Source organism: Ilyonectria robusta (assembly GCF_021365365.1).
Source record: "Ilyonectria robusta strain PMI_751 chromosome Unknown BGZ61scaffold_57, whole genome shotgun sequence".
Lineage (NCBI taxonomy): Eukaryota > Fungi > Ascomycota > Sordariomycetes > Hypocreales > Nectriaceae > Ilyonectria > Ilyonectria robusta.
Genome location: NW_025764491.1, coordinates 138,373 through 150,436, shown reverse-complemented (window position 1 = coordinate 150,436; position 12,064 = coordinate 138,373). Strand labels below are relative to the sequence as shown.

The 12,064-nt window shown below is 48.0% G+C and overlaps 1 protein-coding gene across 1 annotated transcript; it reads right to left on the bottom strand.

The window, feature by feature from the left end:
- Positions 1 to 4,977: 4,977 nt before the first annotated feature.
- BGZ61DRAFT_373130 (virulence plasmid 65kDa B protein-domain-containing protein) lies at positions 4,978 to 11,532 on the bottom strand (the record flags this gene model as incomplete). Its single annotated transcript, XM_046242228.1, has 1 exon — positions 4,978 to 11,532. A coding segment is annotated over one exon (6,555 nt), but the record flags the coding sequence as incomplete, so codon positions are not given.
- Positions 11,533 to 12,064: the final 532 nt, after the last annotated feature.

Here is a 12,064-nt window from a genome sequence, read left to right as displayed (position 1 = left end):
AACCTAGCTTACTAGCTGGATAATTTTATATCTATTAGCTTCTTAGAGTTATTAAGCCTAATTCTACTAATATAACTATTAATACTATTTTCTATTATAATTTTACTTTTATTATTTCTTAGATTTAGCTGAAATTAATAGAGATACTATAATTTCTTAGTATATTTAATCTTAATAAGATAGAGTAGAATAAATTGCATACTTATAAATTTATAGGTTTATTAAATCCCTCTATTTCTTATAGTATTTTAGTTATTTATTTATCTGTTATTTTAATATATCTTACTAACCTATATTTTTTAAGACTTAAAAAAGAAACAAGCTTAATTTTAAGTTTTAATATATAATTAAATAGGCTAATAAAATTGCAAAATAATTACTGGATTTAGAAGGTACCTGCTAGTAATTTATATATTAATAGAGAAAAAGTAAATATAAAATTAACTTAATACTTACTTTTAGTTAAAGCTACTAAATAATAAAATACAGCAATTTAAAGTAAGAGTAAAAAATAAACATAACTAAGTAAATATAGTATAAAAGTAAACTTATAGTAATATAGAATAAAATAATTTCCTAACTAGTAAAATAGCTTCTTATAAATAAATATTTTATATCTAAATTATATTATATAGAGTAATAAATTAAAATTGTATATAATATAATAATATCTATAACTAGTATATATAACTATAATAAAATTACTTTATTTCTATATTTATTAACTTTTATATTTAGTTAAGTATAATATAACTTAAAACTTATCTATTTTAGAATATTAATATAAAGTTAACTAAAATACTATTTAGTTTAAATCTTATTTTTATTAGTTAAAATCTAAGTAAAAAACTAGAGTATAATAATAGCTTAATAAAGTTATAATAATATTTTATAAGTAGCCTTTCTAAGTATAAACTATACTTTTATATTAATATAAATAAAAATAAATACCTTTTATTATATATTTTATAATTATAAGTTAAAAAAAATATAATATTTATAATTATAATAAAACTATATTATTCTTATTTATATTTAATATATATAATAAGCAAGTATATAATATAAGTAAATACATACTTTTCTCTAATTTTTAATATAAATTTAATAATAAAAACACAACAAAATATCTAATTAATTAAAATTAATTATTATACTCTTCTCTAAAAATCTTAATAATAGCCTAATAGGTTTTTATATTATAATTAATCTTTCTATAAATTTTATAGTATCTTTCTCTTAGTATTACTAACCTCCCTTAACTACTACTTCTTAATAATTTAGCTACTACCTATATATTAATATCTCTCTAATCTATCTTACCCCTTCCCTTATTTATAGTTATCTTTTCTTCTTAATATAAATAGGTTCTTTTTACTTTATACTACTTATTAAGAGTCTTATTTACCTGTTAAAAAATCTAATTCTTAAACTTTAATAATACTATTTAATATATTATTATCTTTATTCCCTTAGAAAATAACTTAAGTATCTTAAGAATTAATACAAAAAAGCTACTCTAATATTTTTTTACTTATCTTTTAAGATATTTAAACTGCAAATTAATTTTAAATATAATCTTTAAGGTCTTTAAGACTTAAAGGTTAGGAAGGTTAACTTCCTCTATAGCTAGTATTAAAATCTATAGCTGTATATCAAGCTTTAATATAATACTTTTTAAATTTAAGGAAATAAGTCCGGCCCCTTTAAAGTCTCCCTTAATATTACTTCTTATTATAGTAACTTTATAGGCAGTATAAAAGGCTGGGAAGAACTCGATCTTTAAAATATAAATAATAGAATATCTAATTAATTACTTAATTACTCAATTATAGGCTATTTTAAGTAGCTTAAAATATCCGATATTAAGAGGCTGAAGTAGGTAAGATAAATAAGATAGTATATAAAGTATAATAATATTATTTTCTTTATAATATTTCTCAAAATTAATAGAGTAGTAACTTTCATACTTATTAAGAATTAGAAGATAATAGAAACTAGTTAATTAATTCTTTATATACTAGTTAAAGTGCTTAAGCTACTTAAAACCTATCTTATTATTAGTCTAGTTATTTTAAGTTGTTATAATAGCCTAATTACCTAGGAAGTTGCTTTTTTAGTACTAGCTAGCAAGGTGATATTAGCCTGCAACTACAATAAATAGCTGGATTGCCTAGCCTTTTATATTAATTGCCTAAATAACTATAACCCATTTCCAGTTTCTAGACTATATTAATTTTGGATTTCTACGTCTATCTATACCTATAATAACTATTCCGCTTATAATAATACCTATTATAAAGCTAGTCTCATTAAAGTTATAGATATCAGCTAGGTTAATATTATATTTCGCAATTATATTCTCCACAAGCCTAAACTAATTGCAAATAATCGTCGGATCTTTATATTTAGCCCTCTAATAGTTGTATTTACGAAAAAAATGCATCTTAAGCTTTAGTTGTTACCTAACGAAGTTAGAAGCCCAGTACTTGCCGACAGGTAATGTATTGCAGTCAGCGAGCAGTTGGTTGGCTATTTCTTTAATACCATGCAATTGCAGGGGAAACCCTCGCGAATCTAGGTTGAGAATAAATTGAATAATAATCTATTCTTCTAGATTAAATAGTTTTCTTAAATTAGGTATAATATCGCGTCGGGAAGAAATACCATTGCATCGGCATTTTAGGGTGCAGCGGGAGACTTTATAGATCTTTAAAGTGCAAAAAGAAGTTAATTGAGGGTCTTTCTTAAGAGCTTAAAGGGCAAGATTAATATTTACCTCATTAATTAAGGATAATATAATTTGTAGTTGAGAAAATTAAGTTGAAAGATGAAATTTAGTAGTTGGGGATAAAAGTGCGCGCTCGCTTATATTGTGCGCTCGCTTATCATATATATTAGTCTAGCTAGCTATTTTAAGATATTACTATAAAACTAGTAGGAATACTATTTACTCTAAGCCTTACTCTTATTAATTTAAGCCCCAGATAATCAACTAGGGTATAATAATAATTAATAGGGCTATAATAATATTTTATAAGCAGCCTCTCTAAGCTTAGACTGTACTTTTATCTTATAATAGGATATATACCTTCTACTATAAGTTTCTTAGTTAAGAGTAAGGAAAAAATAGTCTTCTTAGTATAAATTAATTAATTACACTCTTTTCTATTTTTTTATATAGATATTGCTGTATATATCGGTATATTTAAATTTTGATAGAATAAAATGTCCCCATTAACTGCTTGCGTGAATTCCACCAAGTCCCCACGGACTCAAACCTGGTGGGAGCCGGATTCGCATGTCCTATTTGCCTTTTACTTTGCCTGAACTAACAACCACTCAACCAGCCAGCCCGCCAGCTCGCCCGCCAGCCAGCCAAACCAAGGTGTCGCACTGAGCATGCTTAAAGGGTTAAAGTGAATATGATGAGCAGCAGTGTGTGTTGATGATTGTTGTCTAAGGTGCGGGGTACTCTAGCCCACAGGTTTTATGTGAAGCACGCAGCTGGATTACTAAGTACAGTTGTCTCCTGAGGCTCGTTATCATGCCTGGCCTGCGACACAAGGCTAAGGAAACCACGCGTAGCCGCCCGTTGCAATCCCGACCCCCAACACGACATGAAGCTCTAAACAGCTAGGTAGGTAGGACTTGATCGCTACTTGAACTAGTACCCTCGTCTCTGTGGAAAAGGCTGGTAAATGAAACGAAGCGTACCTTATTCGTTGTACTGTGTACCTGGCAGGTACGTTACAGTGTCTTACATTCAAAGTTGAAGCTTCGCTTTAACAAACTCAACATAAGGCACTTATCCCGGAAAAGAAACATAATTTAGACCCAAAGAAAGCCATCGCCCTTCCCGTTGCCCCTTCCGCATGTCGCCAAATCAATTCCTCATCCACATCGATTCACTGCCCTACTAAGAGCTACCTGCATCACCTACTTCGTCGTCTTCCACTGAACATTATAATACTGCAGAAGGTCCGCAATCCTGTGAGCAGCGACCGCCATAGGCTCATAAGTCTTCCGCACTTTCGGATCGTCCGGCTTGCCAGGGTTCTGAATTACAATGGCGGCACTGACCGTGTCCATCTCTCGCCACCTCTCCTTGCTCTCATGCTGCAGAAATGAACTGCTAAAGAACGTCTTGGCCTGCTCAACGGGCCCTTTAATCTTCCCTCCCACCGTCGACTGCTGGAACAGCCCGGCCTTGACGGGCATGTACTGCACCGTCCCTCTGGCGTTCGGTTTTTCCTTGGGATAGTTCGGCCACACCAGTTCCGAGCGCCCGCTTGGAGTCTGGTCTTCCTTCACAACCGCCGTGCCGCCGGGCCCCACGAACGTGCCCTTTTCGTATTTCCCCCGCATGTTGACCGGGTCTGATTTGAACTTGGATTCGCCATAGGCGGCGACCAGGCCGACCTCGATCGCCTGCCCGCGGAACTCATCAGGCAACATCTCCTTGCCCTTGTGCTTCACGCTCGCGGCGGTGGTGCCGGTGCGGACCACGGTGAGCAAGTTCGTCATTGCGACCTTGTCCTTGTCCGTCCAGAAATGCAAATCCTTCAGCTCCTGATTGCGCGATGACTCATCAATCAAAATGTCTTCCACCATCTTGAGGAATTTCTCCTCCGTGATATCTCGGTCCGGCCCACACGACCCACCTCCCTGCTGTGACAGCAGTAAATGCGGTGCAGGCGGTGCAGGCGGTGCAGGCGGCGTCGCGGTAGGCGCGTTCGGATTCGGCCCCGTCGTATCCCGCCCGTCCGGATCGATCAGACAGACGGGATTATCAGCAGCATACACATACGCGCTACCAGCACCTACAACTGGGTCCGCGGCCGTCCACCGCCCCAGCCACGGCGCCAGGTACCGCGCGCCGAAGAAGTACAGCCCCGACTCAGCATCGAGCTCCTTGCCCGAGAAACGGAAGCGCTTCGCCACTCCCGGACCTCCTACCCCCGATGATGCCGAGGTGGATGTTGCGGCGTAGCTGGAGCTGCCAAAGGGGTAGTACTCCTCGTACGACAAGACGGTGCCCGTGCCACCGTCGAGCTCGGCCGTCGCGCTGCCAAGGTGGTTGCGCAGCTGGACGCGTGTCTGGCGCGGGACGCCGGTGTCGGTGCCTTGTGTTCGCGAGCAGATGTTTGCTATCAGACCGTAGTCGGCCGCGCGGGCGTGGAATGTTGTTCGTTCGAGTATGACGGCTGGGCTGTTGTTTTTTTCGCCCTCGCCACCATTACCACTGCCATTGTACTTCCGAAAGATCTCCAGATCGCCCACGTAAATTCTCTCGTGCAGCCTCTGCGGCGTAGCTCTCGAGTTAGGCCCGGCTTGACTCTCGACAATCTTACGCACCCGGTCGCCCTGCCAGGTGTAGACGTAGTATGTCATCTCCGGAACTTGTCCTTGGCTAACAACTTGTCTGGAGGTGGCCTGAAGCCTGTCTTCAAAGTCCCAGACCATGACTGGCAGGCTCGACATGCGCGTCATGTTGCCCGTCAGCCCGGCACTACCTTCGTATCCATACGTCTCCGTCACGGACCCGACCGCCGTCTGGCTCAAGCGGTTCGTCCTTGATCCAGGCTCGCCGAGCGCGCTGGCAGCGCTGGCGGCGCTGGCCTCGTTGTACGCGTATGTCCGCGTCCATCCCGGCATGCGCGAGTCACTGCTGGCGTGGCGCACCGAAAGCAAATTCCCAACGAGATCGTACTTGTACGTCTCGGTGTAAAGACCCATGGCCTGGCCATTGTTCGCCTGGTCGGCCATCGACACGGGGTCTGGGTCAACTGCGCTGGGCGGACCGGCGTGCTGGCCGAGGTGCTCGCGGCCTGACGCCGAGACGAGACGGTACAGGCCGTCGTAGGTGTAGTCGTTGTTGGCGCTCACGACAGTGTTGCGGAAGAAGATGGTCTGCTGCGCGCTGTCGGATATGCTGCTGATGTTTCCAACTGGATCATAAATGTAGTTCAGGTCTTGCACGACTCGTTCGTCTTGTGCTGTTGTCCGCAGGCGCTTCAGCTCGAACGTGCGCCGGTCATAGGTCCGTGTCGTTACGGTGCCGTTGCCGTACGCGAGACGCGTGATCTGGCCCTTTGGGTTGTACTCGACTGCTGTGACTTCCTGCTCCCAGGTTGACGGATCGCTTTGAGGGTCTTGCTCGCCCTTCGCGTTGACGGACATGATGTCTAGGAGGCCTGATTCGTTGTACACCCTCGACGTGATGGTGCCGTCCGGGGAGAAAGTGCGCACCGGACGACTCAAGACGTCGAAGCTTGCCGTCTCATTGTGCGTCTCTTCCTCGAGATCCATCTCAGTTGCCACATCAAATGTCCTGGTGTAGATCCTCGCCAGTTTCCTGCTTGACTCAGTCAAGTTGCGACTCCAGTCATACGCCTTGTTCAACATCATGCCAGATTGATCAAGTACCCGCCAGATCTCGCCTCTCAGATTATGTGCCTTGGCCGTGTCGCCGGGGCCGCTCGACACATACTCCTCACCGTACGAGATGTGGCTGGTGAGCACCTCGACATTTGTGCCCGCATCTCGCCACCAGGATTTCGTCCTCCGCCGCAGCTTGTCGTACTCCAGGCGAGTCCGGAACCCACGCGCATTCCACGACATACAAGCCGCGCCCGTGCCATCGACGAAGTTCCAGACTGATCCGGCGTCAATTGTAGCGTAGTGAGTCCGCCGCTGACACAAATCATACTGGGCTACAAAAGCCTTGCGACCAAGTGCATCCCTGACGGCACGCAGATTGCCCAAGACGTCCAGCTCAGCAGTGAAACCGACCCTTTCTGAACTGGTGCTGTCCTCCACAAGGAAGACTCGTCCCAGGCTATCGAGATGCGACGACTTCGGCGTGTTGGCATGCTGCGCCGTCTTCATCGCCACATCACGCTCGGCACTGCCTAGAGCACCATTCTTCCTCCCATCATACCACGATGGCACCATGTCCTCCTCCGGAAGACCCCCAAACAGATGCCCAACATCAGGGTCGGCCCTTGGATCCGAGACAAGGACATTGTCATTGACATCAAACACCTGCTGGTGCCAGGGTCCGAACACAGTCTTCTCGAACGTCCTGTTCGGATGCAGCGTGGCTACCGCTCTGCCCAGAGGATCATAGAGCGTCTTTGACGAGACGCCGACTGCCATCTCCGGCTGAAAAGCCGCGGTCGTGTCGAAGAAGGGCTCGAACCGCTGCACCGCATCACCCTTGTTGTTAAACACTGTCCAGCCGCTGCCGACCCACCGGTCATTGGCTATGGGTCCGCCGTCGTCCGACAAAGGCCCCGGCTTGGTCCGGCTCTTGGTCTGGATGACTCTCTCGAAGCCGTCGGTGTAGCTGATGTGAACCTGGAATAACCGCCTGCCTTGCTGAGGAGGGGCGTGGTTCACGTGGGTCTCGCGGGAGATGAGGCAAGTGAACACGGGTGTGCCGGCATTCCGCTGCTTCCAGGGGTCGTGTAGGATGCGAGTGGTGGCATTTCCCAGCAGAGACGCGGCTGCGGACTCTGTTGGATTTGCTATGAAGGAATCGAGGGCACCCTGAGTAATGTCAGGGTCGTAACCGTCCACGGTGTCTCCGAGGTTGTCGGATGGTTTCCCGGACACGGCGATTGCGGACATGATGCCGAGGGCATCAAAAGCGACGGACGACACGTTGCCGTTTGGGCCGCTCACTCGGGCTGGTTGCAGCGTCCGATAGTCCATGGTTGCCACGGTTGTGTTGTCCAGAGCATCCCTGGTGCGGAGAGGGAACAGCTTGTATCGGTCGTACTCGACGTAGAAGGGGTTGCCAAATCCGTCGAACAAAGTCTTGGCCTGGAAGAAACTGTTCCTGGCTTCCTCTAGCTCTTGGGCTGGATTGGAAGAAGACGGGTCGGTGGCATAAGACACCCTGGCTGATGCTGTCCAGACCTTTCCGTCGCCGTTGAGATCCACATATCCCTTGCCTTGGAAGATCTCGTTCATTGAAATCAGGGTTTCGGAGCCGGAGTCTTGTGCAAAGAGTTTCTGGACGAGACCCGGTGTATATACCAGTTGGTGATAGGCACCGGGTAGACACATGGACTGCATCTCTCCAACGGGAAGCAGGCTGGAGAGATTGTCGGCCTGGAATAGAGTCCGCTCCTGGTTCACGAGCTGCCGCGCGGGCAAACGAGCTTGACTGATCTCGTCCCCCGACTGAATCAAAGGGACAAGCAAGATGGCAGAGAACGCGTCGGCCACCATATCCGCGTAGCTGAACAGGCCATTCCCACCATTGCTTTTGGGCTTGAGGCCGCGCATTTCATACTGGCGTGATTCGCAGGCTGCAGGAGCACGATACCCGCTCCCATCCAGGCTGTTGGTGAAGTCAGTCTCCTTGTACAGCATGACCGTTCTCTCCTGCACAGCGGCATCTGCTGCGCTGAGCGGACTCTGGCCCGGCTGCCTGCCGTAAGAGATGTGTAGCTCCTTGGTAGGACTCCCGAAGCGGTTGACCTCAAGGGTCATCTGATGCGTCACTCTCGGATCCTGCATCACCCGCTCAAGATGACAATCCACAGTCTCGGCTGAACGGACGAAGTAGATGCCGTGACCGTGCCCGTCCTGTGTGACCTGTCTCGGGTCAATGACGTAGTTGGTCTGGCTCACTGAATAAGGGATATGCGTCTTGTCGCTGCCGTCGTCGGCATAGACCTCGGACCGCAGCTGTCTTCCCTTCAGCGCGCGACATGCCTCCATCATCTGCACGCCCTGGGTGCAGTCTGGAGGCAGGGGGGTATCGTCCAGATTGGCGTATGGAGTCATGTCTGCGTACTCGCGAGAGAGCAGCTCGCTCATGGATTCTCGATGAAAGTATGCCCCAGTGTGGAACCATGTGACGGTACGCGCGGGGGGGACCTTCCATGCTGGATTCGAGTTCGTCGGTGACACCCCTTTGAGCTTGGAGAAGTCGCTTGTATCGGTCCTCTCAACCCGAGCAAAGCCACGGAACTCTCTCTCGACACCGTCGTAGAACCCATGCGAGTAGCGGTATGAGTCGCAGAAGAAATTCCCACTCACCCGATCGATGGTCTCCCGCCGTTCGACGCAATGCACAGGAAACGGTAAGGGGGTGAGCCACCGACGACCATTTTGCCGGTCTTGAATGTAAAACTTGGTGGACTGGGCGTAGTGAAGGCGTGTCTCCGCTCCCACGTTGTTTTTGACGCCCGTCAGGAGATGAGGCTTCTTGTTCCGGAAGATGTCCACATACACCAGCGGCTGAGACGAGTCGCCAGGCAGGCGGGACGAGGAAACCAGACACTGCGTCCCATTGCCCAAGAGATCGACGATATCTAGAGCCGAGCCATTGACTGCAAAGGGAATTGGGACGTGCAACTTCGGGGAAAAGCTGTTGCCAGACTGGTTCCGATAAAGATCAACGCCATTCTCGCCCAGATAGACCAGGTCAGCCGTCCCAGAACCATCTAGATCAGTGAGGATCACGCGACTGCTGCTGAACTGGTTGTAACTATCAGCCCAAGGAGCATTATCGAAGGAAACCTGCGGGCCAAAACGGCCATAGCCCAGCTGAGGCCAGTAGCAACAGTCACCGTTCCTGACGCGGCAAAGATCCACAAGCCCGTCTCCGGACATGTCTGCCAGGAAGATGCGCTGCTCAGAATCTCCAAACACACAGACAGGTCCTCCAGCGGGGTCTCGGTCCTGTATCACTGACTGGGGCGGTCCGTAGCCCTTTGCGTCTTGACTCAAGAAAGGGAACCAGATGAATAACTGGTCTTGGTGGATAAGAATATCGGCAAGGCCGTCACCGGTCAGGTCGATGAGCTGCACGGTCTGGTCCGCAGTGATGGACGGGCCACTGAGAAAGGGACGGAATTCGGTCCAGCCCAGTGTCTCGTCCTCGGCTCTCTCGTAGTAGCCCCATTGCCCACCGACGCGGGAGACAAGGTCAAGCTTCCCGTTGCCGTTGATATCGCCAAACTGCGTATTACGTGCCGATGAAGCGAGGAATGGACCGGCGTAGACAGGCTCCAACGGCCCCAGCTGTGCCGCGAGCTTGTCGTCCTCAACATCATCTGTCTCTGATGACGTGCCTGGTGGTGTTGCACTGCCATAATCCGAGGCACCGGTCATGTTTCGTTTGTAGTACCAGGCATCGTTGTTCACGGCTAGGACTCCGGAGATGCCCTCCCCGTCGAGGTCAATCCAGCGGTAGGCGCCTCCGTTATCCAGGCCGATGGGCAAGTTCTCGGTGGTCCCGGCGTCCACGTGGTTGACGGGGAGCGACTCCAGGTCCTCCGCGCTCGGGAATCGAGAGTACTCGAATTCAACGGGCGGCAGGCTCTTCCTATGCACCGATGCGGTTCCAAGGTAGCCCGTCAGCTGCGCAGAAATAAGATAGGTGGCAACCGGGTTTTCGTCATATGCCAGGTCAACAGACGACACCAGGCAATCTGGCACCCCTAGTTCGTCGAAGTGGTGAAAGACTAGAACCCGTCGACAGAGTCGGTATGTCCGCACTTCAAAGCCCGCGTTATGGCGAGAAAAGGGATCCTGGCGACACACCCAACTCCCTGCGGTGCCGGAAAGGGCCTGTTCGGATGCAGATTCGTCCCCATAGTCCAGCACGACCGAGAACTTCCATGTGGCCTGGTCCCGGGTCAGCGAAGACGCCGGAAAAGCCTCCCATGTGCTGGCATCACGGTTAGGGGCAACGTTCCCATAACGGATTGTCTTGAGATAGGCATTTGCGCTCCGGGAGTGGTCAGAACGATTGAGCTCGTGGGCTTGCGCGAGATCTATGCCCTCGGAATTGTCGCGCTTGTAAGAGAACGTCATGGCGTTCCCGCGTGAGTCGTACACCTCGTCTTGCAGCCATGAGAAGATGCGCCGTCTCCCGCTAGCTGCGACGGCCGCGGTGTCATATATGCGCGAAGTGTCCGAGGCGCCAAAGATGGTAGTGATGTTTTCAGGGCTCACAACTCGCCAGTGCATGTCATCCGGGTCGGAAAGGCGGGTCCACCGCTCGATCCAGCTGAAATCGGTGATGATACGGGGAGCGTAGACCCGAACCATGAAACCGTCGGTCATGACCTCATCTGGTACTGGCCGGCCGGAGGCATCGGTGATCACGCTGCCGGACTCGCCACGCTTCCACACCGGTACAAGGTCCTCGGCACCTGCTAGCAGAAATACGTCGGGTTCGTCGTCAGTCCCATGGTCATTGTATTGCGGTATCCCCTTGCTTGTCTTGCGCGTGATGGATTCGACCCCCGACAGTCGCCAGCCGAGGCCAAATTCGCTGTTGCCAACCCCTGAGTCGTAGGTCAAGGCAAGATTCGGCTGCATGCCCGAACGACCCGCAGGGACCTTGATGGGAATGCTAAGACTAGCAGTGCCGTTGCTTGGATTTACCTCGATTTTCTCTCCCATCCCCTGAATTGCTCCGCCACCCTTTGGCAGCGACAAGGTAGGTCGTTGTGGGATCTTGGACTCCAGCAGTTGCTTGGGCTTGTTCTCTGGTGTGTCCATGAGAGCAGTAGGGCCATTGGAGCCCTTGCTGCTCAGGCTGTTTGCGCCATCGTTGCGCTCTCCAGGGAGTTCCGGGGCTTTTGGTAATGGCCCAATGCCACTGCCCACGAGCCGCGTGTTAGGCGTCTTGAGAAACGACTCCATCTCAATACATACAGAACTGATGTGCTTGATATCGAGTGCAGCGGATGTTCGCCTAATACCTCAAGAGTGAGATTGACGGTCCTCAAAGGGTGGTCTCTGGGTCCCTTTAGTGAGGGCTGTACTCCTTGACACGTATGTTGTGTAAGTCGGATATGACAAGAAAACGCCTTCGCTTACCGTGGTTGCCAAGCTTCTCATGTGTTACACCAGAAAACCTCCAGGTCTTTCGTCTGAAGTCCTACATCCGTGATCAGATATTCGCCATGAACCAGAATTAAGGGCTTCGGAGCTGAAGCCTCCTTGTTGCCAGCCCCTATATTGCTAGTCGCTATGCAGGTTGACCAAGAGGGAATTATGACGTGCTGCTGTGCAGCTCGTATTGATCATG